Source organism: Carya illinoinensis, chromosome 1 (assembly GCF_018687715.1).
Source record: "Carya illinoinensis cultivar Pawnee chromosome 1, C.illinoinensisPawnee_v1, whole genome shotgun sequence".
NCBI lineage: Eukaryota > Viridiplantae > Streptophyta > Magnoliopsida > Fagales > Juglandaceae > Carya > Carya illinoinensis.
Window position 1 is genome coordinate 45,797,501 of NC_056752.1, and position 27,473 is coordinate 45,824,973.

The 27,473-nt window shown below is 35.9% G+C and overlaps 5 protein-coding genes across 11 annotated transcripts in view; 4 read left to right on the forward strand and 1 right to left on the reverse strand.

Annotated features, from left to right (window-relative positions):
- LOC122277547 (calmodulin calcium-dependent NAD kinase-like) overlaps positions 1-13,660 on the forward strand; it is a 19,670-nt gene extending 6,010 nt beyond the window's left edge. The window contains exons 6-13 of one of the 7 annotated variants that reach the window (XM_043087567.1): positions 3,125-3,211; positions 3,305-3,433; positions 3,518-3,652; positions 3,762-3,938; positions 12,198-12,327; positions 12,433-12,773; positions 12,904-13,048; positions 13,272-13,660. In XM_043087567.1, the coding sequence (XP_042943501.1) occupies positions 3,125-3,211; positions 3,305-3,433 (216 nt within the window). In that variant the 3' untranslated portion in view covers positions 3,518-3,652; positions 3,762-3,938; positions 12,198-12,327; ... (1 more) ...; positions 12,904-13,048; positions 13,272-13,660. Of the gene's footprint in view, positions 1-1,397; positions 1,448-1,624; positions 1,688-3,124; positions 3,212-3,304; positions 3,653-3,761; positions 3,939-12,197; positions 12,328-12,432; positions 12,774-12,903; positions 13,049-13,271 lie in introns of those variants that run through there. The other 6 variants (XM_043087575.1, XM_043087592.1, XM_043087585.1 and 3 more) reach the window with 6 other exon arrangements.
- Positions 12,289-13,730, forward strand: LOC122300431 (calmodulin calcium-dependent NAD kinase-like). The gene is made up of 4 exons (XM_043111087.1): positions 12,289-12,327; positions 12,433-12,773; positions 12,904-13,048; positions 13,650-13,730. Exons 1-4 carry the CDS (start codon positions 12,289-12,291, stop codon positions 13,728-13,730), a joined length of 606 nt encoding a protein of 201 aa, XP_042967021.1.
- A 951-nt stretch (positions 13,731-14,681) lies between these two features.
- On the forward strand, positions 14,682-17,582 carry LOC122277591 (40S ribosomal protein S15-4). Its single transcript, XM_043087637.1, has 4 exons — positions 14,682-14,843; positions 14,928-15,076; positions 15,199-15,256; positions 17,171-17,582. Exons 1-4 carry the CDS (start codon positions 14,841-14,843, stop codon positions 17,417-17,419), a joined length of 459 nt encoding a protein of 152 aa, XP_042943571.1. The 5' UTR covers positions 14,682-14,840; the 3' UTR covers positions 17,420-17,582.
- Positions 17,583-18,333: 751 nt separating this feature from the next.
- On the reverse strand, positions 18,334-20,268 carry LOC122277584 (transcription factor bHLH92-like). Its single transcript, XM_043087624.1, has 3 exons — positions 19,869-20,268; positions 19,487-19,777; positions 18,334-18,662 (listed from the first exon to the last, which is right to left on the reverse strand). Exons 1-3 carry the CDS (start codon positions 20,199-20,201, stop codon positions 18,561-18,563), a joined length of 726 nt encoding a protein of 241 aa, XP_042943558.1. The 5' UTR covers positions 20,202-20,268; the 3' UTR covers positions 18,334-18,560.
- A 6,133-nt stretch (positions 20,269-26,401) lies between these two features.
- On the forward strand, positions 26,402-27,034 carry LOC122300437 (uncharacterized protein At4g02000-like). The gene has a single exon (XM_043111101.1). The coding sequence runs from the start codon at positions 26,402-26,404 to the stop codon at positions 27,032-27,034; it is 633 nt and encodes a 210-aa protein (XP_042967035.1).
- Positions 27,035-27,473: the final 439 nt, after the last annotated feature.

A 27,473-nucleotide genomic window follows, 5' to 3' on the forward strand; every position in this document is an offset into this window, starting at 1 on the left:
TCTTCTTGTGACGAGCATAGTCGTTCGAATTTTCCCAAACATCATCATAACACTGATCAAGTTCCTGCCATAACGTTACCAATTCATTATAATAAGTGGTAACTTCGCGATCATTTTGCTTGGATTTCCAGAGTTGAGTTTTCAACTCAAATATTTGAGAAGAATTCTCCAAGTCCGAATAAAGATCTCGAACGGCCTCCCAGACATCTTGAGCAGTGGGAAGAAATAGGTGAGGTTTTCCAATGGCAGGTTCCATGGAATTGATGAGCCAAGCGATAACAAGAGAATTTTCGGACTGCCATCTTTTTTGATTAGGGTCACCAGCAGCAGGTTTCGATATTTCACCAGTCAAATGCCCAATTTTTCCTCTGCCATCAATTGCCAATTTTACAGACTGAGCCCACTCAAGATAGTTGTGCCCATTGAGTTTTGTAGCCGTAAGATAAAGGGCTGAATTCTGGGAATAGGAATCAGTAGATACAGTCGTGGGATTGGGACTGGGATTGGGATTATTTTCTGAAGTTTCAGATGAGTCAGAATAGACGGTAGGATTTCTTTGGGCGCTGGTCATCGCCGACTTATATGACATCATTAGAAAAAAGAAAAAGAAAAAAGAAACAGAGCACAAAGCTCTGATACCATGTAGTTTTTGAGAAGAAGAATTATCATTATTATTATTCTCCAAGAGAAACGATTACAAGATAAATAGAAGAGGAGGGCCACTAAATCAGGAAGGCCATAAAATCAGCAAATCAAATCAGCAAATATCTAGGCTAGAAAATAGGAAACAGAAATATCTAAAATCTGAAATTACTATTTCAGATTTTATCTAAAAATAGAACTTCCTAATTTATCTCCTAGAAATCCGACAGATTCTATCTAAAATATGACTTCCTAATTTATCTCCTAGAAATCCGACACCAGTTATAGAAGGAGACAACAAAATGTTAGAAATTGCATCTATCATTCTATTTCTATTCAACTATGTAGACGTGGTGATTGTATCTACTGACCCTCGAATTTGAAATACTAAAAATAAAAATTGACCCAAGGGTTGATGAATAATGACACTGATGCCTTAATTTACACAACAAACTGGAAGCGAGGAAAGAATTATTCCTGGCACACGATGATAATTCGGGCTTCTATACTGTGTTCTTCACATTCATCCATGAAATAAATAAAAAATAAGCAAATAAAAACAAGAGTAGTGCTAGGGAGAGGCACAGAATCGTGCCTCCGTGCGAATGCCTTTGACATGGCAAAATGCCACGTCATCAATTATATTAAAAAAAAAAAGTGTAGAAAAAGAGTGAAAAACAAAACAGCGGGAAGAAAGGTTATTTCAAGCTTGGATAGCAGATCTCCTCCTTCTCTCAGATTTCTTCATCTCCCAGGTTTGGAAATCGCAGATATCATCCTTCTCTCAGACCTCTTCATCTCTTAGGTTTGGAAATCGCAGATCTCATCCTTTCTGGGTTCTTTTATTTTTTGTTTTTTACTTTTTTTGTTCTTTTTCAAGTTCGGCTTGCTGCGGCTACACCCTCTATAATTTTGAACGCCCTTCAGTTAGGTTTTATATGCTTTTTAGATTCAACTTCTGGGTACGTTGCTATGTTTGTAGGTATCCAGTGCCTCAGCATGTTGAGACTTAGGGTAGGAGCAAAGCTGTCGGGTCATTGAGAAGGTAAAGAGGGTTTTCCACTCCACTATCCCATTTCCAAGATGTTGTGCCTCCCTTTCCTAAGATAATATATTAAGAATTTGTAGGGTTAATAAATAAAAAATATGTCGTAGGTGGATTTGCTTCAGATTATATAAAGATTTTGTTGGAAAGTTTTTGCAATTATTTAAGGTTAGCTTGCCTGGTATAACAGAGTTGAGAAATCAGAATGAAGAAGTCTGATACGGATAATCTCTTGTTCAATATACAATTAATCTTTTTATATTTATCTATATGTATTAACATAGCTTATTATCTTTGTTGCAAAGCCATGGAGAAAAGCCTTAAGTATTTATTGAATATTCCATCATTGGATTTTGGTGGACATATTATCTCATGGGCTTTACTATGAAAACCCCTATTAATTTGTTAATGAAGCCAGTACAAATTTACAAGGTTATGGAAAAGGCCAAATTGACTGTGGGTTAAAGGGCATGATGGCATATGCTCTGATAGAAGTACCAACTTGTATAGAGAAGTGACATCAGATGCTTTTATAGCCGACTCCAAATACTTTTTTTGATAAGTATGGTAAACTTTACTCAAAGTGCAAAGGGGCACAACCCAAATACATCTGAAATATATGATAGCGAACACCTAACTGCATGAATGCTGAACTAGAAACTTGCAGATTTTTTTTGAGTGAACTTGCAGATGTTTTTTTTTTGAATGCAGCAGATTTTAGTTTGAGTGAACTTGCAGATTGTTTTTGAGTTAATGCAGCAGATTTTCAAGTGAATGCAGCAGATTTTATTTGAGTGAATGCAAAAGATTTTGAATGCAGGAGATTTTTGAGTGAATACAGCAGATTTTTTTTTAGTTAATGCAGCAGATTTTTTTTGAGTGAATGCATGCTGCAGCAGATTTTTAGCAACAGATATTTATATTATAAAAATGAAGCTGATTTTAAGCAATGCAGCAGATTTTTAGCATATTTCTAGCAGCAGATTTTGCAGCACATATGTTGATGAATATGCAGCTGCCATATCACCTTCGAAACCTTGTTAATAATGTCTGTCTATAGAGCAAATTTTTTTGCTAAAAACTGCTGCCCCAGTTTTTCTTTTTTTTTCCATTAGTCTGATAAAGTCATCCTATCTCAAAACTGTCAGACAATGAATAAGATATTCCAGATTGATGAATTTTCTTATATGGAAGTTGTACCATGGTAACTTGGGATGTTGTGTGTTGGTGGCATGGGATAGTATATTTCATTTGTGTGTTGGTTTGAGCTGATGTGTGTTGGTATTTATGCTGGTATATATGGTATCTGCTTACTTTAGGAAGTGGGATTACTTGCTGGTCCCACGTTGGATTTTGACATATTGAGTATTTGAAACTACTTTGATTGTATTGCAAACTTTTATGCAAACTGTTAATTAATTGAGGTTCATTGTTAAGGTAGTTATATTTGGAATTGTGAAGATGGGAAAAGAGGAAGAGGACGCATCCCGCATAACACCTCCTATCACTAATCCATCAACCCCGGTATTGTACAACTCTTTCAACAATTGGTGTGTGTTTATTTTATGTGTACTCATTGGCCACTTGGGTTGAAGTCCTCATGTTGCTCCCTCTTAGGACATATCAAGACCACTTTATTCAGGCGTTTCAAACTACATGCCAAGTTACTACGGTCTAATGCCTCATGCGTGGTTACCACCTTTTATGCCTCATTCAAGTTCCAACCCATATCCATGGACCAACTAGGTGATCGTTGGCATGGTAGCTTTAATTTTACGAACTTAAATATTTGCTCTATTTTTTTTTAAATAATTTTTTTTTAAGCTACAACAACACCCATGGAATTCTACTTGCGCTGCTGCGTCAAGTACTGCTGCCCTGAGTAGTTCCGCTACCTTGTATAGTTCTACCATACCAATGATGGGACATCTTCCAATTACCTATCCATATCCATGGAGCAACCAGGTTATTATTTTTTACAATATTTACTATCTTGTTATTGTGCTTTATTTTTCTGGACTATACATTTTTGTTTCTAAGTATGTGTATTAAATTTTTATTTGCAAAACTACAGCAACAAACATGGAACTCTACGATCGCACCCCTGTCTAGTTCCGCAACCAATGTTAGCTCTAGTGTAGCTACTAGGTCTAGTGTACAAAGCAGTGCTACTGTAGCTGCTAGCTCTTGTTCGACTTTACCAACATTTTCTCCTCCGACAAATGCCAACTCATATCCATGTGGTAACGAGGTGATGCAAACAGATCTTTCACATGCGTTGTATTTGCTTGGGTATTTGCAGTATTTTGCTTAGTGACAAAAGCAGTACATGCAGAAGTTGCATATTTTTTGCTTGGGTATTTGTAGTATTTTGCTTAGTGACAAAAGCAGTACATGCAGAAGTTGCATATTTTTTGCTTGGGTATTTGCAGTATTTTGCTTAGTGACAAAAGCAGTACATGCAGAATTTGCATATTTTTTGCTTGGGTATTTGTAGTTTACATTTGCATGTTTTTGCAGTATTTTTCTTGCCATGTGAAGAGCAGGTTTTATTAAATTCTTACTTAACTTGCAGTACATGCAGAATGAATAAGATAAACATGGGAATGTAACAATGCAGTATTTTTCTTGCTAAGTTCGACTCATGTCGGCTCAAAACCTGGGGACAATGAATTTTAAAATACAAGCTTTTCATTGCAAGTCTCAATAAATACAAAGACTTTCCACAAAATACAAAAATGTTCCACATACATGAGAATACCGACGTTCTTAATACTACCTACTTTGTTAATAAATAGTGGAACATTAAAGAACAAAAAAAGTCTAGACTTTTTATAAATAAAGTCTCAAGTACATTCATTTTAGTCTAGACTTACAAAGGTTAAGTTCCTATCAAATACAAATACAAAGTGTTCATCATTTCGAGCGTATCAAATACAAATAAAGTACTATGGACATTAGCCATTGCCCACGAAGCAGCGTGCGTGCATGCTGCATGTCGACTTTTTGCCTACGAAGATGAGCTTAATTGTTGTGGAGTGCTAACTCCCTCTTGTCAATCTCTTCTTCTCTCTTTTGAAGCTGGGCTTCATCATTGTAGTGTGCCAACTCCCTCTTCCTAATCTCTTCTTCTCTCTTTTTAAGTTCTTTCTCTTTACTTAATATTTCTGCTTCTCTCTTTACAAGGGCTTGCTCTTTGTATTAACTAGGGATGAGTTCGGTCCGGTCCGGTCCGGTCCGGGGAGGTTTTGTGGACCAGACCGGACCTATTCGGTCCAGGATTTTCCAACCCTGGACCGGACCGAACTCCATCAGGACTGGTCCGGTCCGGTCCGTTCGGTCCAAGGTTGACTTTTTTTTTTTTTTTTTTTTTTTATCTAATGACATTTTTTTTTAATATTTATGTAATTATATTGTAATATATTTAATATATATACATATAGTATTATATATATATATTAGTAATATGCTAATACTATTAGTCTATTAGTAATAATACTATAACTAATAAATATATGTAATAATAACTATACTATAACTAATAACTATATGTAATAATAGTAATAGTGATAACTATATATTTATATAATATGCTAATATTTAATGACATTTTTTTTAATATTTATGTAATTATATTGTAATATATTTAATATATATACATATAGTATACTATTATATATATTAGTAATATGCTAATACTATTATATAAATAATATATATAAATAATATTTATTTTTTTTTATTTCTATTCGGTCCGGTCTGGGGTGAAAAACTCCCGGACCGGGACCGGACCGAATCTTTTCGGTCCCTTAAAAATGGGACCGGACCGGACCGGACCGAATTCGGTCCGGTCCGGTCCGGTCCAAACAGTGCCGGTCCGGTCGGTTTTGCTGGTCCGGACTGGCCGATGCTCACCCCTAGTATTAACTACCATCTGCCCACTTGAAATATTTACAGTGTGGTAATTCCTGTGTAGAACATAAATTGCAGTAGAATTCATTCTAGAAACACACAAGTACAATTAATATGTAAATAGAAACACACAAGTACAATTAATTGCATTTACCTCTTTGTTGTACATTGGACACCCAAAAAATGCTCGTCCAGGATTTCTTGGAGTATTTGATATTCTAAGTATAGCTTCTTTCCCACAGCTGCACATTGGGACAGTACTCAATGTGCTATTAACAAGAGATGCTGAAGAAATTGATGATGACATTCTTAATTCTTTTTCCTGATGAAGAAACATCAAAATAAATAAATAAATAAAATCTCTTGTTGAAACAAGAAAAAGAAAACAGTATATATATATATATATATATATATGGTCATGTTCTTTAGGGCTGATTTCTCATTTGTCACAACATCCTAAGATTAGTAATATATTTGAGCTGGCAAAGTCATCTGTCTTGGCTCAAGTTGTGTCTTTATCAAAGTTCTCAAAAAACAGGAAAAAAAAATAAAAAATCAAAAAAAGTAAGATTCAGGCATTGTTTGGGTAATATATGTGGGTTTCTGAGTTTTAGTGGATTCATGTTTCTTAGACCATTCAGTCTCTGTTGTCCATATCAAGGACTTATTAAAATTATTTTAGTAATCAAAACTGGCCAATGTATGGCATGCTTTCTTAAAATGAGAAAATGGTTTTATTCCTTTGTACCATTAGTCCCACTTTCACGATGGTAGTGAAATCGAAGTCTACATCTAAGATCATATCTGCCTACAAAGGTTATTTCTCCAGAACATACAACTGATAATTAAGCACCAGACCCTTAACCTTAATTTTAACGAACAAATGTTACAGATCCATAAATGAATATAAGAAGTTGATAAGAACAATTGAATTACTTGATGTCTCCGTACTGGCTATGAGCTTCGCATTAGATGCCAAAAGCACGCCAAGAACTTGTCAGCCTAGCCTGTCTGCACCGGAAAGGATTCAGACAACTACGGTTTGTGAGTTTCTTAATAACCGTGGAGATGAATGCTTCATCAGAGATATTTACCCATATCTTCATTGGCAACAATTTGGAATAAAATTGAAAGTAAAAGCCAATAGCCAATAAAAATGCTACGGTTCAAACTAGAAATGCCATAACCGAGACGGGAGATATCCAAATCAACAACATGAAAATATCACATGCTGATGAGAAACCATCTCGATGTTCAAAGTAAAAGTCGGCAATAACAGAATTTAAAGATGAGAAAGAATATAAAAATTAACACAAAGATTGGACTGTAGCGACAGACAATTATAGCAATGCAAAATACAACAGCCGAATCACAGCCACGATACCTGAAGAAGCTCTGGACTAATAAATAAAAATGAGGTTTTAAACATTGTTCATCGTGTAAATATCATTCAAAACTATACACGCGGAGAGGGGATCCTGGATTGAGAGAAATCTAATACCTTTAACCCAAAGAAAGAAAGACAGAGAGAGAATAAATTCGTACCTATTCCTTGTAATGGAGCGAACACTAGGATCAACCATCAAATTAGTGAGTGCTTGAAGAACCTCTCTTCATATTGTTTTGTACATTAAGTGTGCTGCTTTGGGGGAATCGGTGATTTGGGGTTAGGGTTAGGGTACTGGGGAACTCGGGGAGGGAGAACACTAAGGGGAGATGAAGAGGGAAACAGAACGAGGGGGAGGGGGAAGAGGGAAACAGAATGAGGGGGAGGGGGCTCTGAGGGAATTGCAGATTTGGGGTTAGGGTTAGGGTACTGGGAACTCAATGAGGGAGAACGGGAGATGAAGAGGGAAAGAGAACGAGGCGGAGGGGGCATTTACCTCATTAAGCTTAAACGGTGCGTTTGACTCATTAAGCTAAACGGTGCGTTTGACTCCAACGTGGCAACCGTCTGCACGCAAGCCGAATTTGTGACTGCAAACAGACTTTTCCTAAAAACAATAAAGAGAGACATAGAAATTTATGTAATTCGGCATAACGGCCTACTTCCACGGGATGTTTGGGGGTAAAATTCACTATAATAAGCGATTTTACAATTTTTCATAGCCTCACATATCTCTTTTTTTTTTTTTTTATGAATAAATAAATATATTGATCAAAGAATGGCAAAGCTAGTTACACTAGTCTAATGCCCTAACTAGGTAGGCACATTAGAGACAAGAAAATCTTGAAGAACCATGCCATTAAAATCCACAGCTATGGCCCAGCTACAAAGAGTTCTAAAAAATAAAACTTTTAGTTCCTCTAGAGATCTTTCTTGGTCTTCAAAAGTCCTCTCATTGCGCTCCTGCCATAAGCACCACATAACGCATAGAGGAATCATCTTCCACATTGCTCTGATTGGTTGCCTTCCTCTTAAATTTGGCCAACTCGCCAAAGCTGCCTGCACCGTCTTCGGCATAACCCATGCCATGTCTAGTCGAGTAAATACCTCATTCCAAAGGGTTGCGGCTGTGTCACAATGCAGGAGAAGATGCTCTACCGACTCACCCTCTCTTTTACACATACAACACCACTCTGTAATAATAATCCTCCTTTTTCTCAAGTTGTCAATTGTGAGAATCCTCCCCAGAGAAGCTGTCCAGACAAAGAAGGAGACTTTGGGTGGTGCCTTGTGTCTCCAAATCCTTTTCCAAGGAAACTAAGCATTTGGTTCCATAGTAAGAGCCTTATAGAACGAGCGAACAGTGAAAGCACCTTTAGCTGCCGGCTTCCACCACATCACATCCTCATGCTGCCTGTTTGGTCTAATGGCATATATTAGGCTATAAAACTCAGCAAAGCCACTTACTTCCCAATCTTGTGCTGCCCTACTAAAGGTAACATTCCAATGAATATGTCCCCCCGTGGTCTCCAAAACATCTTCCACAAAAACGTCCTTTGCACTTGCTATCTGATAGAGAGAGGGAAATAAATCTTGCAAGGCCCTATTGTCACACCAAACATCACTCCAGAATTTTATCCTTGAGCCCACACCCAGCTATAACTTCACAAAGCGATTAAACACTTCCCATCCTCTTCTTATGTGTTTCCACAACCCAACACCATAGGCTCCCCTTACTTCTCTAGAGCACCAATCCCCCCAAAGCACACCATATTTCTTTTCGATCACCTTTTTCCATAATGATTCTGATTCTATCGCATATCTCCACAGCCATTTTCCTAGTAAAGCTCGATTGAACACCCTTAGGTTTTTAATCCCCAACCCTCCACCCGAGATTGGACGACAAACCTGTGCCCACTTAACCAGATGAAACTTAAACTCCTCCCTCATCCCCCCCCACAAGAAGTCACGTTGTAGTTTCTCAATACGTGCCGCTACACTCGCTGGTATTGGAAAAAGAGATAAGAAATAAGTAGGTAGGTTAGAGAGTGTACTCTTTATCAGAGTCAACCTACCACCTTTAGACAAGTACATTCTCTTTCATCCCGCCAATCTCTTCTCAATTTTTTCAATCATAGTATTCCAGACCGACAACGCCCTTGAGGCACTACCCAGAGGAAGTCCCAAATAAGTCATAGGTAAAGACGTTATCTTGCACCCCAGCAATCTAGCTAACTGGCGCGTGTTAGGCACATCCCCTATTGGCACCAGTTCTGACTTCTCTAGGTTCACCTTCAACCCGGACACTGCCTCAAAACAAAGGAATAAAGCCTTTAGTGCTTGCATCTGATTTTGTTCCGCTTCACACATGATAAGGGTGTCATCTGCAAACAAAAGGTGAGAAATATTGATAAAACCCCTCTCCGGGGTTCCTATCTTAAAACCCTCAATGAAGCCATTCGTAACCAAGGCCGTAATCATCCTGCTTAAAGCCTCCATGACTATAACAAACAATAAAGGTGACAACGGATCTCCTTGTCTCAACCCGCGTGAACTATTAAAAAAGCCCACTGCACCACCATTTACCAAAACTGAAAACTTCGCCGTCGATATGCACCAATGGATCCATTTCCCCCATCTCTCCCCAAAACCATATCTCCTTAGCAAATTGAGAAGAAACTCCCAATTGACATGATCATATGCCTTTTCCATGTCTAGTTTACACATGATCCCGTTATTTCCAGCCTTCAATCTACTATCAAGGCATTCGTTGGCAATAAGCACAACATCTAGAATCTGTCTCCCTTTTACAAAAGCATTTTGTGTAGCCTCACATATCTCATAATACAATGGAGGAATTAAAGATTTCAGGAGGTTGAAGACGATGCCTCCCTTGAGAGAAGATTCTTTGGAGTCATTGTGTGTGGAGTCTGGGCGTAGAGAAGTGGTAGAGAACCTCCTAGATTTGTTGGGATGTCCTTTTTATATAGAGGCATATTTCTTGAGAGTGATTGAGTCCAATTTGTCTTGTAAACTCTTTTTCTTTTAGGAGTCTAAGTCTCTTTCATTTTAAGAGTATGAGTTAACATGCTTGATCTCTTCTTAGCTTGATCTCTTACTAGATTCTTGACTTTATCTCTTCCCTTATTTTTAGCGATGGGTTGGACTCGATTAATTCTATCCCAACATTTGCATGCAATTCTTAAGGTCGATTTGCTCAACAATAAAGCATTGAGCACCTTCAAGTCAATAATTTACAGAAAATAAAATTTGAAAATTGGTCATTGGTTTTCTGTTTGTTTGGTGCTAAGTAGTGAAAAGTTCAATTTGGAGAGATAGGTGGGAGATGCGCTCGACTGCGCTAGTGGTGAGTGTGGAGCTTGGCTTGTAGCGCTAGATGAGAGATGCGCTTGACCACATAGCGCGGCTTGGGCAGAAGATGTAATTGACCGCACTAGATACGAGAGTGGAGCTCGACTTTGGCGGGAGATGTAATTGACCGCATTAGGTGTGAGCGTGGAGCTTGGTTTCGACAAGAGATGTACTTTACCGCATTAAGTGCGAGTGCAAAACTCGACTTTGAGTTTGTTTATTTGTTTGAACGTTTGCTTGAAAAACTATTTATTGTTGGCGAAGAGTGCATATTTTCATGATAGTGTTTGAAATTTATTTTCCATGATTGGTTACATGTGACCGTTTATTGTTAGTAAAAAGTGTTTATTTTTGTGATCGTTTTTGCTAGTGTTGGTAGTAGTGGATATTTTTCTCATGTAAATTGTTGTTGGTGTTCTCGTTTTGTAGTTGGTATTTGTTGGTAGTAACCCGCACTAAGCGGTCAAAGAGTCCGTCAACCCCTTGGGTCCATTTTAGATAGTTTTTGAGCCCTTAGACTTATTCTAAAAGGTAACTCACACGAGACGGTTGTGGAGTTTGGAGGCTCATTCGTGGAGGTAACTCACTGGCAGCGGTTGCGGCACGAGAGTAAACACTTGGCATTTGCTAGAGAATATGTTGTGTTTGTATTGCTCTCCAGGTGAGAGAAGTTGGCAGTCCAGAGACTTGCCAGCTTGTTGGGCACCTGGGAAGTCGGGCAGTCCTTGACCTTTCCTGCCTATTGATTTGTCACAAGAGAGGTCGGACAATCGAGTGATTTGTTCTACCTGTTAACTCTTGGTGAGATATGAGTAAGGTTGGGGGGTCCTTGACATTTCCTGCCTGTTGACTCGTTACGAGGGAGGTTAGGCAGTGTGATGACTTGTCCCGCCTCTTGATCCTCAACAAGGTATGAGTAAGGTCGGGGGGTCCTTGACCTTTTCTACATGTTGGCTCATCACGAGGGAGGTCGGTTAGTCTCATGACTTATTCCACTTCTTGATCCTCGACAAGGAATGAGTAAGGTTAGGCTATCCTTGACATTTCCCACCTATTGGCTCGTTGCAAGGGAGGCTGGGCAGTCTGATGACTTGTCCCGCCTCTTGATCCTCGACGAGATATGAGTTGACTTTTGTTTGAAAGAGATGCTTGACCGTGCTAAAAATGCAAATCCGGTTAGTATAGATAATCAAAATTACAAATGTGAGATTGACAAATGTGAATCGCTTTGCTAGAGCGTGACGAATGTGTGGTGCATTGGTGAGGCTCGCATGCATTCATGTTTCAATGATGAAAGTCCGGGGTGCTCACGATACCAGGTGGTTTATTCTGATGCAAACATATTAAGAAGCTTGCCCGGCTCCCAGGATGGGGTTTTGTAGATGGTGTTGTGAAGGTTTGTAGTGCTTCTCGAAATCTTAAATTCTTCCATTGTATTGTGAGATACGTGAGTCAGGAGAGTTTGTAAAATCGCCTATTATAGTAGATTTTGCCCCCAAACACCCTATAGACATAGACTTTTATGCCGAACTACGTAAATTTCTGTATATCTCTTTATTTATTATTTATTTCATAGATAAATGCAGAGGGTACCGTATCAAAGTCTAAATCATCATTGTGGGCCGGGAATAATTTTTTCCTCCCTTCCAAATTGTTATGCAAATTAAGACATTAACAGATGTAGTAACACAATCTCGTGAGAGTAAGATAAGAGTACTCCCCTATATAGTACAATTCAAAAATAAAATATTTAGCAGTAAGTTGTTCACAAGTAAATTAGAAATTAGAATGAAGGAAGCGGTAGGGTCTGGTGGTGATTGATGTGCATTTATTTGGCAGACCATTATGGTCAGGAGCATAGACAAGAGCAGTGGTGGTAGAGGCAGATGCTTTCAAAGAGACCGACGTTATTTACAGAGCCCTCGGCTCTATGGGCCATCACAATGACATGCTTCAATCTGCTGAGCTGGTATACATAATACATCTCAGACTCTCTTCAAACTTTGAATGATTAAAAAAAGTCTCTTTAATCCTACGATTTTGATCATTTTTAGAATTGACCCTGAATGATCAGGTGCACCAATCTTCCACCGATGCTGCCTCATCACTGCTGGTAACAGCACTTAACGAAGGACGGGATGTGTTCATGGATGGCACTCTGTCATGGGAGCCCTTCGTTGAGCAGACAATTGCCATGGCACGTAACGTTCACAAATGTCGCTACCGCATGGGAGTGGGCTACAACGTGGCCGAGGATGGCACCATTACTGAGAATTACTGGGAGCAGGTAGAGGAAGAAGATGAGGAGGAGGAGCAAGCAAAAGAAAATATAGGAGCCCCCAAGAGAAAACCTTACAGAATAAATCTGGTTGGAGTGGTTTGCGATGCTTATCTGGCTGTTGTCAGAGGCATCAGGTATAGTGTAAACTAAACTATTACCAGTATCATTGTTGGTTTCTATTCTCTTAGATGGATCTCAAAAGTTGTTTATATGATTTAAATACCGATTCGATTTCTTCATATAATTTATGGGAAATATGTGCAGGAGAGCTATAATAAAGGGAAGGGCGGTGAGGGTCAATTCACAGTTGAAATCTCACAAGAGGTTTGCGAGTGTGTTTCCAAGATACTGCCAGCTTGTTGATAATGCCAGGCTCTATTGCACCAATGCTTTGGGTGGCCCAGCTACGGTAAACAACCATATTCTGTGTTCCTTTTTGTTCTCTCTCTCTGTTTTTTTTTTTTAGGATACTCGGGGGACCAAGGTTATATATTGGGTCACACAGTGACACACAGTCCCCTCATATCACAAAATAATCATTGGACCGTGCCAAATCTTAAGTCGGCCCCAAAGGGAATTATTGTGTGAATAGGATTTTTAAATTACTTATCTAGATTTCACTAAATTGGCAGTTGATAGCACGGTAAGACGAAGACAACAAGGTGCTGGTGGGGCCAGAGGAAATCAAATGCTTGACAGCAATAAGCAATTTGAGTGCTGAAGCTGAATCCATACACGAGCTGTACGCGCAGCCAAGCCCAATATTCGAGCCTGGTTCCATTTGGAAAGACATTGTTTTGTCACCTACAAGAGCAAGCCTTCAACTGCAGCTAAGGGCTTGTATACAGAGAATTGAACATTCAAATCATATTCCCACTACAAGAAGCCCATAATCGTTGTTTTTGATTTTGCTATGTTTCAACTTCATTGCATGGTAAAGTTGGTAGATTAGACGAATGTGGCACCTAGTTTGTGAATGCAACCTATCTGACTGGAATGCCAAATTGTAGTTCAAGCGTTCTGATCTCGTTTTGTTCGATAAACGTGAAGTTATGCAATTCGAACGGTTACAAAAAGGGGTACATTTGTAACCAACGGACATGAAACCTAATATGAATGCAATTCAAAAATGGAAAGAAATAATTATAAAAATATTTATTGATCTAAGAATGCGAGTATGATCTTTTGGTATTAACATATCATAACATTCAAATGGTGAATTTCATCCACTAGTGACCATACAATACATGTTCTTGCCGTTAAGGATGTAACTAGTTCGATTCAATCCGATTTTAGACATATCTTATAATCAAATTGGTATACACCAAGTTTTAAATTTAAAAATTGGAGTTGAACTAATTCATCACCAACACCGAAACTTTAGCTTAGTAGTGACAAAGTTTCATCACATATTTCGACTTCTTGGATGGGCTTTCACTAATAAATTATCCTCCAATGATAAGGCCTGTGATAAAGGAAGAGGATCAATACGAGTAATTCCTTGACTTAACGCATGCTATGCACCCAGACATACGCACACATAATATACATGACTATCACTTAGTAATATCTTAAACCTAAAGAACAGAAAGAAAAGAAAACAAAACAAGCATCGAGTTCGGTTCATCTAAAATAATAATAATATAAATACAGGTAATTAACATATAATATATACAATATAACGTCAAAAATTATATATAATATACAAAATCATATAAAAAATATTTTACATATAATATATATCTACCAATCCGGTTTAATACAAATAAGTATTGTAAATATTAAAATAAAAATCAGATCGATTTTGATTATCATGAGAATCGTTAATGTCTATACACAAATTTTATATAAGAAAATTTATACACTAATAAAATTTAAAATAATAGGTTATAGTTATTTTATAATAAAATAATCTTCTTATACAATGGATTATATTAAATCTAGTAAACTATTTTGTACAGTAGATCAAACATTTTTCTTTTTAAGATTTTAAATGGCCTTAAAATCAATTCCACACAATTATAGGTCCTTATGCGCAAAGATTTCACGCTCTCAACATAGGGCTACACTCCCCAACTTCTCGATATATATAGGTAACCATCTGCAAGGCTCTCTCTTCTGCATAAGCCATAAACCCTAGCGGCCACAGTTCCCACCGAAGCTTCTCTCGGATAAGGGTTTCTCTAGTTCAAACTCCAACGATGGTTATTCTCGATTCTATTCTTTCTCATTCAATCTAATCTCTTTCTCTCTATCGCTGGATCTCAGTTTATCTGGTTATTTTTCAGGCTGACGTTGAGACCGATGTGGCGGCGGCAGGGCAGCCGAAGAAAAGGACGTTTAAGAAGTTTAGCTTCAGAGGAGTTGATTTGGACGCTCTCCTCGACATGTCTACCGATGAGCTCGTCAAGCTTTTCCATGCCCGTGCTCGCAGAAGGTATATTTTATAGTTTTCATTAATGATCTGGGGTATTATTCTTATTTTTGTTCAATTTTGGGTGTTTTTGTGTTACGGTGGCGAACGGGTCTAATTTTTGCTTGTTGCTTGTGGTGTTATAGGTTTCAGAGGGGATTGAAGCGGAAGCCAATGGCCTTGATCAAGAAGCTTCGCAAGGCGGTAATTTTTCTTGACTATTTTGTTGTTTATAAAAGCCATGCCGAATATGGAGTGGTTTGTGGTGGCACAATAGATGTTTGAACTTAAATGGTAGTGTGCTTGTTTGTTTTGTCTGTGGACGCGTCTCTTAATGAGCTTTCGGAGCATACGATAAATCAAAGTGTGATACTTGTGTTTTTGAGGTATATTCTACAGTATTTTTGTCTGTGGATGCGTCTCTTAATGAGTTTTCTCAGTATACGATAAATCAAAGTGTGATACTTGGTTTTTGGAGGTATATTCTACAGTATTTTTGTATGTGGATGCGTCTCTTATTGAGTTTTCGGAGTATTCGCTAAATCGAAGTGTGATACTTGTTTTTTTTAGGTATATTCTACATTAGGGGGTTTTTTAGCATATATATTCTATGCTGTTAATGGTTATTCTTTTTCGTTCTGTTCTGAAGTTTAGCAATGGGATGGTTTGGTTAACATTATGCTATTATTTGATTTGGTTGGACTTGTGGTATTTTTTTTTTCTGAAGTCTCGATCAGCTGTGCGTGGGTTTTCTCCTTGGAGTTGCAGCTGCTAGTATTTGATGAATAAAAGTGTCATCATATTATAATATTTATTTTGGAGGAATGACAATGCATGTTTATGTAATTGAAGAGCGAGTTACTCCATGGGATGAGATCTTGCATTCTGCCTTCATAGACTTGCAAGGAATGGCATAAGGTCAAGAGGATGTCGGAATAGGAAGTGTTGGTTGGCAACAAAAGGCATTGTTACCTAGTGGAAGACATTAGCCCTTTCTAAGAAAGCTGTAGTTAAAAACTACTAGCTGGGAGTGAATATATAATTTGATGGGCATGATATGGGTTGCTTGTGATGATAATGTCTGAAGTTTTCTTCTCAAAGATGCGTTTTGGAAATTATTGTGGTAGTTTTCATAAAATTTATGTGAAATATGTCACTTTGTGGGGATTGGAAAATTAGATTACCTTGGCCTTCTTCATAGAATTTCTGCACTGCAAGTTGTGGTAATTGCCATACAGGGTGATTGTAAGTTCCATCGTTGAGGCCTTAGAGAAGGAGAAACTGTTGGGGGCTTGATGAGGGAGAGTTCACAATTGGAAGTGAATCCTACCTATTAGGTATTTAATTGCACCTTGTTGTCAAAGTATATAATTGTGATACCCCATATGATAAGGATAAGAGTAGCTGGTATATGGGATCTCACATTGTTTGGGAAGGAGAAGTTTTTACTTTTTATAATGTTTCAATGGGGTTCCAATTTTATTATTGACTAGTCCTTTTGGAGTATAAGTCATGTGGTTTTGACCTTTCATTAGGGTGTTACAAATGGTATCAAATCCTATCTTAATTAAAAATATGGGACTTGAGCTGTGCCACCTACGAAGGATGGGCCTGACGAGGACGTTGAGAATTTAAGGGGGGAAATTGTAATACCTCATAAGATAAAGATAAGAGTATGTTGTGTATGGGATCCCACGATGTTTGGGAATGAGAAGTTATTGCTTTTTATAATGTTTCAATCGGGCTCCAATTGTATCATTGATTAGTCCTTTTGGAATATAAGATGTCAAATGCTTGGTCTTATGCGAGGAGTGCAACTTTTTTCTCATTGCTCCGACATCATTAAAAAGGACTGCTTTCTTTTCCTTTTCTGTTATCCACTACATTAATCTATGCTTGCCTTGCTGACTACAATGTGCTGGTGGGAGACTAGTGAAAACCAATTAGCTCCTGTTAATTATTTATAAATTTTGTTTTTTTATTTTTTCCAAAGTATTCTTTGATGGTATTTGACATAATATAAATGCGATAGGTTGGTAGAATTTTAATAGAGCATGCTTGTGCTTTTTGTGAAACTATAATGGCTTAAATACCATTTTTCATGATGTTTTGAATCAGAAAAGGGAGGCCCCACCTGGTGAGAAGCCAGAACCTGTCCGAACCCACCTCCGCAACATGATCATAGTTCCTGAAATGATAGGAAGTATCATTGGGGTCTACAATGGCAAGACCTTCAATCAGGTTGAAATCAAGCCTGAAATGATTGGGCATTACCTGGCCGAATTCTCAATCAGCTACAAGCCTGTCAAGCATGGTAGACCTGGTATTGGTGCCACCCATTCATCAAGGTTCATTCCTCTTAAGTGAAATCGACACCTGAGCTATATTTTTCGTCTTATTTTCCAAAAACCTCTATGTTAGACCAAATTTGTAGGTTACTCCATCTGCGTTTCATCGTTTCCATGTTTTGTTGAACTTAATTAGACGAGCAACTTCAGTTTATAGTCGGAAAAGCTGGTGCTTTATTTAATGTTCCGGAGGTCATGTTTTTAGTATTTATTTCGAATGTTTTATTTTTGTGTGCGCTTTAAAAAATATCGCAGATAATAATTTTCTGGTTTGTTATTTTGGCACACTTCTCATGTGTATCCCCAGAGCAAGGTTTGTAGGCTGCACGTGAATTTTATCACTTCGCTTGCTCCATGCGTAAGCAGTTACAGCTTATAATATGGTTTATATAAGTATATGACAATTAGAGTACGCAAAGAAATGCGGTGCTGTGATTCATATTTATTTGTTCAAATGATTGTGATTATACAACGGGTCTAAGAATAATGATGATAACGAATGGAAACGCAAATTCATCTGTCTATCTTCTATCTATCAAGGGGTGTTCCAAGATATATTTTCTTTCATTTGTATTTTTCAATCCTCCTTTCTTTGTGTCGTGTCATCCTTCAAATCTTTTCTTGCTCAAACAAAAAAAGAAAAAAAGAAAAAATTGTCTTGGCCCTGTGTGGTGAGGGCTGCGGATTGTGGGTCTGATTAGAAAATTCCGCATTAGTCAAGACATATATTTGGATTTTTCATTTTCCCAAGCGTGTTCGTGAGATCATTCAATCTTGTAGCGTTTGTTACTTTTCTCAGTTTTTATAATAATAAACTGCGTGGCTAAAGTATTTCTCAATCCATTGATGATGCTCCTTTTAAAAGTAATATCCTCGTGCTCAATTCGATAGTCAAATTAATGGGTATGCTTAAGAGCTAAACAGGCTTCTAAATTCTTGGTCAATTCAAAATCTCATAAAAATCAACAGCTACTACATTTTCAAGCCAATAATAACCTGCCAAATGACCGTCAAACTGTCACGCTCCTCCTAATACTTTTTAACTAATATCATATGATATATTATAACAAGACCTACATCCGACGGTTATAAATTGTTACTTTTTTTGTTTGTCTTTTGAGAGGGGAACGTGTGGAATTCTTTGACGCCCTTTATTTTCTTTAGCTTCTGCGACCTTCGTCGAAATGGTGCAGTTGTTTCCTCTCCATTTCATGTAGATGTAGTGCTCTCTTTATAGCCTTTTCCGCCTCGGCAGCTCCCATCTTTTCCAACATCGAAAGAGAGTATTAGATTTAGTAAAATATAACAGTTAAACCCCACGTGCAATATTCTCACTCTCTAGTCTTTCAAACAAACCACCAGCATGTAGTATTATTAAACTGAAAGCATGTAAATTAAACACGTGCCCATATTCCTACTTTCAATTTTCAAGTCAGTAAGAACCTACACGTACGAAGTTAGTCCACCCAACACAACAGATAGGAAATTTCCTAGTATCGGAATCTTCTACACGTTTAGGTAATTCGTTCTTAAAAGTCTTAAACTATTATTCTCAATTAAAGTCATTCCCAATCATCTCAAGTTTCACCTTTGCTTGAACGGGCCTTTCCTAGGGGAAAAAAATTACCATTATACACATGTAAATAATTTGAGACTCAAATTGAAATGTTTGATTAAAAAATTACTACAATTTTTTTTTTTTTTTTGCAAATTTGAAATGCTCTCTTGGGTTACTCTACAAAGTCTTAAGAGATTAATACGCCTTTTTTTCCCTTTGGTTTTACGTCGGTGTGAAGTTCCAAAGATTTAGATGCTTGAACATTGGAGTTCATTAAATGCGTAGACCAAGTTCGCCTTAAAAAGGTCAGTTTGCTTCCAAGTTAACGAGTACCTAAAATAGTGCATGATTCGCGAAATGTTTTGGGGAAGTTTTCAAATATCTTTAACTGCGAGTACCACAAATAGCTCATGAGGATCGAAACAGTTTCCAAAACTACTAACACTTGGATCGTCCATGTCCTTATCTATCTCAAAAGAAAAATAAAAGAACAACATGCGATCAATCGAGGGAGAGAGGGAGGAGTACCTCGGTTTCAATCTCCAGTTCAGTTGAGAACTCCTGAGCAGAGAAATTCGACCTGATGGTTCTGGTTTCCAGTCCCAATGTTTTTACGCATTTAAGAACTTCCACCATAGAATCAATCCCAGATGCACGATTGGGCACACTTAGTCTAATCTTGGCTACCCCTGGTCTGTCCCCATTCACCGACGCCAAACTTGCTTCAACCTCCAAGTTTTTCCTTTTCAACTCCTCCACAAACCCGTTCAGCTCTTGAATTTCCTTGGACGCCATTTGAATAATGGATTTCTTATCACTCTGCATACAAAATATAGAAAGAATAGATTCATGACTAACAAGATCATTTTGACTAAGAAAACCACACCCACTTGCAGAAAAATCCGCACACCTTGGTTCCAAAAGGCAACATGGAATGCAGGGCCATGTAACTTTGCCTTTGCTTCTCCCTCCTCATCCGCTCGTTCATCATGTGCCGAAAACCTCGTTCTTTCTCGTGCTCCTGGATTTCAATTCTCGGATGCCAACTCCTCGTCAAGAATTTCATCATTCTCTTGTTCACGTTCCCGGGATTCGGCCCACTACCTGAATTCGCTGCCCCAAATCCAATTCTGGGGCTCTCTGTGTACGCCACAAAAGCGCTTCGGCTCACCGGCGGAGCCTCAAAAGCCTCGGACCAGAACATGTCACTCTGAAAATCCTGTGGGAAAAACAGGTCCATCATTCTTATTTTCTCTAGCTTTGGTTTTCCCGGGGATTTCAAATACCGGTTGTAGAAGTTAAATTAGTACTGTAACGGTCTTCTGGAGCCGGGATTGGTTAGTATATATAGGGACTCGTCGAAGCATATGTAACACGTGGTCAACGTTGTTGTGGTCTTGGCGAGTTTGCCATAGTCAAAGCTTACGACTTTAGTAGTTTATTTTAGTCTTGATCTCACGCTTGACCATCCTAAGACTGGTCCATCATATTGGAAACTCGGTAAAGAAAAGAAAACAGAAAATTTTAGTCCATCGGATTTCACATCAACGCTTCTTGTTTCACGGCCTCAACATCTTTGGTTTATCTGCTTGTTGGGGGTTTCCCTTTCCTTAAAGTGACCCACACGTACGACAAATGCCTGTGATCTGTTGACATAATTTCAAAATTTTTAAAATTTTTAAAATTTTCAAAACCCCTCTTCTTCAATTATATATAAAAATAAAATAAAAAAGTGACCTACACGTGCGGGTGACCCTCCCCCTTACTCATCTATGCCCCCTTGAGACTCGATGACGTGCTTGTTGACTTTTGATCCGTTGCATAATACAATTGTTAAGTATTTTTAGTTATTTTCTTTCTCAAATATTTTTTAAATATAAAATATTTTTTAATTCCAAAATCTCAATTTTTATTTAATCATTATAAATTTTTAAAAAATTTTAAACAAAATACAAAAAATAATACTATTTTTTTAATAAAATTTCATTATATCCAAACAATTTTTTTATTTTATAAAATTTTTATTTAATATTTTCTCTCTCATTTTTTAAAATTTAATAAAATATTTTAATTCAAACTATTTCATTATTATTTATATAATTTGATTTGGATGCCTAAATGAGATAGTTGATGACATACAAATTATTCAAACGTTGCCAAAAATATTTTAAATATCTCATGTTTGTTAGCTGGAAATTCACCATGTATTTGCGCCGGCTCCCTTTCTTTCTGAAGCATCGCTGCGGGCAGGCCGCAGGAAATTGATAAGCGCCAGCTAGTAGCGCTGACATGTGGGCTCACTTCTATTGCAGATGGATGTCTTAAAGTGAGATAATTTCACATATTATATAAATAGTAATAAAAATAATAATAAAATATCAAATGATAATTAAAAATAATAAAAACTATATAAAAATAATAAATAGTAATAGAATTTTTAGATGAATTATCACTGAGTTAAAATTTAGCTAATATGTAACTTTTTAGCTTCAATTAATGACTCAAAATTTAAACTTCACATTAGATTAGTCATTCAATTCTCTATAATAATAAAATATTATTATTTTTAAATATATTTTTTAATACAATTTTTTTTTTATTTCTTTAAATACTTTTTTATTTTCATTTTCATAATCTCCAACTCTCCCCAACAAATAAAATAAAATAAAATCACAACTATGACTACTTTTTTTATAATACCCAACTCTACACTTTTTATTTTTATTTTTATTTTCATAATCTCCAACTCTCCACATTTTCATTTTCATACTTTTATTTTTCTTAAAAAAATAAAATCACAACTAAGACTAATCAAGAGGAGAAATAAAGTTAATAAATTGTAGGGGAGAGAAAGAGGAGAAATGCATGAGAAAGAAACAAAGTGGAAAGAGAAAAAGTGGAGTTGCAAATATTCATTTATAATCGGATGATATCTCTACAGTTTACTTCATCTCTGAAGGATTGTAGATCAAATTAGACTTTACCTACAGTAATTTTTAAAATATTTCCCAAATTTGAAGGTTAATAGACCAAATTTATATTTTATTAATTATTTTTCTTTCCTCTTTCTCATCAAATACATATTTAATCTCCTTTTGGTACGTTACAAAATTTTATCTACTTCATATGAATGAGTATTAATTTAACTAGAATATGATTACTAATTCACATATAATAGGTAGAATTATAAAATTAAATAAATTAATAATTATAAAATTAAATATTTTTTTAAATAATATTATTTTATTATATAATGAATAAATGAATAATCTAACGTGAGAATTTGATATAAATAGAATAGTTAAAATTAAATTTATCTAACATTATTTTATTATTATATAATAAAAAAATAACTATTCTAATGTGGAGATTGGAATAACCAAAACCAAATTTATCTCATATTAACTAAAAGTTTCCTTTAATTTTGACTAAGCGATGTTATCCAATTACAAATGTGAAAAATATGACGAGAAGTATTTAACAAAGTCTTAGAGCATTCATATTGGTTTCATCAAAATTATCTTCAAAATTTGATGAAAAGTACAAGTTTTCCATAAATCTAAAACCTTCCTATCCATAATCCCACATTGGATTAGCTATTGAATTCATCAAAATAATAATATAATATTATTTTTTTAATAATAATATATATATTTTTTTCATTTTTAGCAATTAAACCAACTATAGGTACATTAATAATTTAATTTTATACTTGGGGCTGACCATAAATCCAAAATTGAAATGAAACTAAGGTTGGAGGGAAAAAAAAATGAGAGAGGAAAAATAAAGTACAACAGTTGGGAATTAAAATGTAGTAAAATAATTGGTTGATGAGTGTATAGTAACCCTTCAAATTTGAAGGAAACTATAGATTTACTGTAGCTCAAAACTCCCCATTTCTTATTTGATGAATCCAATGCAGCTTTGATTTACACATATTCATCATTTTATACATTTGGCTTGGCTTTTGATGAAGCCAATGCCAATGCTCTTAGACTGTCTGGAAATGACACAAGAGACAATATCCAAACCTACAAATCACAAAGGTTCAGATTTTATAGCCACAAAGTCGCCATGATGGGATAGATCGAAATAATTTATTTCAATTCATCTTATTTAATTATTATAATTTTTTTAAATTTTAACATAAAATATAATAAATAATTTATTTTTTAAAATTTTAAAATAATAATAATATTATCAAATAATTTTTTAACAATATTTTATTTAACTTTTAACTTTTATATTAAATTAACTTAATTCAGCTCAACATCTAAACACAACTTAATATTGGAAAATTCTAAGCCAACTTTAATATCGTACTCCTATAAAAATAAAAAAGAGAAAAAAGAATAATAACAAAGTAAATTTTTATTAAAAAAATCAAGACATTGCCAACATGTAAATGGGTGATGCAATAGAATATATATATATAGAAAAAATATTTGTAAATGTAAATTATATAATTACTGCATAATCACTTTAAAAAATAAAATAAAATATAAGATCTATATAAAAAATATTTAATTTTTAATAAAAGACCATACTATTTTCAAAAAAAGTATGCGTCGTTTATTATACATAGAATTACTATATATATATGTATATATATATATTTATATATGAGAGCTGCTACCGGCCCGCCTCATTTGTACCGCTGGTTCCTAACGCTTCATGTGGCCATGCCACGTGTTAAAGTGATAAAAAATTAAAACAAAAAAGGAAAAAAATAGAGAAATAGAATCCTCGTCCCCAAGCTACCGAAATCAATGTCCAAACCAATTCACTCCTCTAGCTATTGCTGCTGGTGAACTTGGCATCACTCAGAGATCATGCAAATGGCTTAATGCGGTGAGAAAAGTGTTCCTAGTTTACTTGTGGGATGCTGTTATTTGGGTACTCCCTTATTTGATTGTCAAGTATCTTATCGCACTCCAACAATCAGCTTTCTTGTTTGGGTTTTGCTCTCAAGCTTTAGCCTCTTGCTCTTATACATGATTTTAGGTTCTCCATTTTAGTAAGTCAATGCCTCTCAGTCTCAGAAAATAGATTGGACTCTCTCATGTCACTCATAAACTTTTAAATTGGAGTTTGCTAATGGTCATAATGTAGGTGTTTGATTGCTCAACCTTCGACGCTCGATGTTTAATCTATTATAAGCTTGCGAAAGTTTTCAAGGGTGGCTTGTAATCTAGATCTGGGTAGCTTATTGGGTTCCCAACGGCTGCCTTTTCATATTGAGAGGCATATTTGGAGGTTATGGTAGTGTTATTGTTGGTGGTGTTAATGTTTGTATTGCTCACGTTAGTTTGGTTTCAAGTGTCTGGCTTCAGTAGATCGAGGACAAAGGCATCCCTTTCTCTAGCTTTTTGTTTTTTTTAATCATATAACCTGCCATGTGTCATGATCACATCAAGCGGTAAGAATGATGCGACAGAGTAATTTTTTTCATATATATATATATATATATGGAGAGTGCTACGGTCACAGCTGGAGGCTCCTGCTAGATTAAAAAAAAAATTTCTATTTTTATTTTCTTTTTTCACATCATTTTTTTAATATTTAAAAAAAATATAAAAAATTCACAATAATATTAAATAATTTTTACTTAATCACTAAGAAAAAAGAAAAGATTCCCTAGCGGGGATATAGCATTTTCCTATATATATATATATATATATAGTCATTGTCTCGATGAACAGGCATTGGTAAGAAACGTACGTACAACTTGTAGAAGGCTGGTGAATTAATTATATATACTTGCACATAATGCACCCTCATTCATATTCTTGATTAGCTCTTTTGTCAAAGGCGCAAGTCGTAACAAGATTTTTGTGCTAGCGTCTTAATTAATTTGTATAGATCAATATAATTGATCATACATTTAAACAGAAAGAGATCGAAGAACAAATTTAAGAAAAATGGCGCTGGATATCTAAGGGTATAAATTTCGAGGACTGATCCAAATTCAACGGCCTCAACATTGCCACGTTTGGCTGTTTCCATTTTATATGTTCGTAATCTTTAAGAGAAAATATATTTTACATACTTGAATTATCATCTTTCTTAATAATCTTATAATTTAAACTACTTAAATTAATTAGCAATTGGGATTATAAATTGGTATTCTCAAATAATAAGATATAAACAGCTTTAAGACTGATTAAAAAGAAGAAGATATATACGTTACTCAATCTTAATCATGATCAATTAAGTACTCTTAATCGATGGTTCAATTTATCAAACGTTTGATGATTTATAAAGTCATTTTCATAATTTAAGGTGTAAATTAAGAGCATTGATATATATATATACACACGTTCATAAAATTCACCTACAACTTTTACACAAATTCCTATTAAAATATTATTGATTCTTGAATTTAGGCCCTTTAAAATAGAATAAAATTTAAATAGCTTCGAAATAAATGAAACTAATGTTTTAATCATAAGCTGTAAAAGTTGTATGTGGGTTGTGTGCACGTACAGCATTTTGTAGACCGGAGATGGAAGGAAACGTAATAATTTCAATTCTACGACAAATCCGCTCCTAGAGGTTTGGGGGTAGAGATGAGAATTTTGAGTTTGAGATGAAAGTTTAAAATATTAATTTTAGTAATATTATTGTATTGGGATTTGAAAAAGTTGAATTATTTATTATATTTTGTATAGGAATTTGGAAAAAGTGTAATAATGAGATAAGAATTTTGAGTTTGAGATGATAATTTTTGATTACCAAACACCGGAGTACGGCAAACGTAATAATCATCAAAATATATTTTTTTCTATTTTATATATTGATTTTTACAATATACCATTTTTTAGCCTATCTATTTTTTCTTTATATCATTTAAATATTATACTTTTTTATATATTTTATTCATTTCAAATAAAGTAAAACATAGAAAATAAAAAAAGAAATGAATACAGAGTAAAAAATAGAAAGAGAAATGAATTGAAAATTTATACAAATGTAAACAGTATTATATAAATATGAAAGAAGTACTGTAGCAACTGTATATTAGAAATAAAATACATAATCTAATAGAGGTATCTTTTGAGTACATTCTTTTATATTTTAAAAAAATATCTATTTTACAATAGCCATTAAGAGTGTTCTAAAAGTGGGTACTATTAGCAAAAAGTGACTTTTTTGTATTTTTAACGTAGGGATTTTTTTTTTTTTTTAATAAAAGGCATTTATGAAATTTGAGAGTTGCTTCTAGTTGGTCCGGCTACTTTAGGTATAGAAACATCCCTCCACTAATCATTTACCACATTACATATTACACATAACAAATACAAGATGAGGTTCGGTAAGGAGACTTTTTCTCTCTGAGAGGAAAATAGGTGGAGTAGCTGTCTCGTTGCTCTTGGAGTGAGTGAGGTAAAGTCTCCCTTCATGATCTGGCAGGGAGGTTGTGGAGATCGGGAAGTAGAAGGTATGGAGGAATTGGAATCTAAATGGGATCATCTCAGCCTCACGGAGGAGGAGAATTTCATTATTGAGCTTGAACCTGCAAGTGTGGATCTATCTGAGGAAAGAGGAGCTAGGAGTCTAGTAGGGAGGCTGTGGGCTGAACGTAGGGTGGGGAAGGAGGTTATTAGATCTACCATGGCAAAGATATGGAGAGTAGGAAGGGGATTTGGTTTCCAAGAAATTGCAACTAACCTGTTTGTTATAATGTTCGAGAACCAGGAGGACAAACTAAGAATTCTGGAAGGTAGACCTTGGCTGTTCGATAACTGGCTATTTGTATTGAAACCATTAGATGCCTTTGTTCCCCCTCAGCGGATGAACTTTGATAAGGAAGTTTTTTGGGTGAGGTTGAACAATTTGCCTCTTGCTATTATGAACCGAGAGATTGGCAAGCAATTAGGGGGTTCGTTGGGTGAAGTTTTGGATGTTGATGTCAAGGAGGATGGTACAGGGTGGGGAGTATTCTTACGAGTTAGAATAGAGCTAATACTGATGAGGCCTATTGCGAGAGGAAGAACTGTTAACTTGCTAGGACAAAAGCACTGGATCCCACTGAAATATGAAAAGCTACCTAAGATTTGTTTTAAATGTGGGTGAATAACACATGGTGGTAAGATATGTAGTAGGAAGGGGGTTAAACTTGCCGATTATAATGGTGAAAAAATGCAATATGGATCATGGCTTCGTGCTGATAATGGTATGGGAAGGAAGAATGAGAGGTTTATTCCTAAAAATGTGGATGATTATGGTGACTTCAGGGATGAGGGGAATGTAGGGAAGGAGTGGGAAGGCTTTTCTAGATCTGAATTTTTTCAAGAGGAGGTTAGGGGGTCGGGTAAGGGAATGGGGAAGGAGGAGAAGGATCTAGGCAATGATGGTAATAATGGAGAGACCGAAAAGGGAGTGAAGAGTGCTGAAAGGGGTGTAGAAATGGTGGAGCAGAATGTGGTGGGCCAGGTGTTTGGAAAAAATTGTAAGAGAGTTGAGGTAGAAATGGTGGAGCAGAATGTGGTAGTAAAGGAGTTAGTTGCTGCTA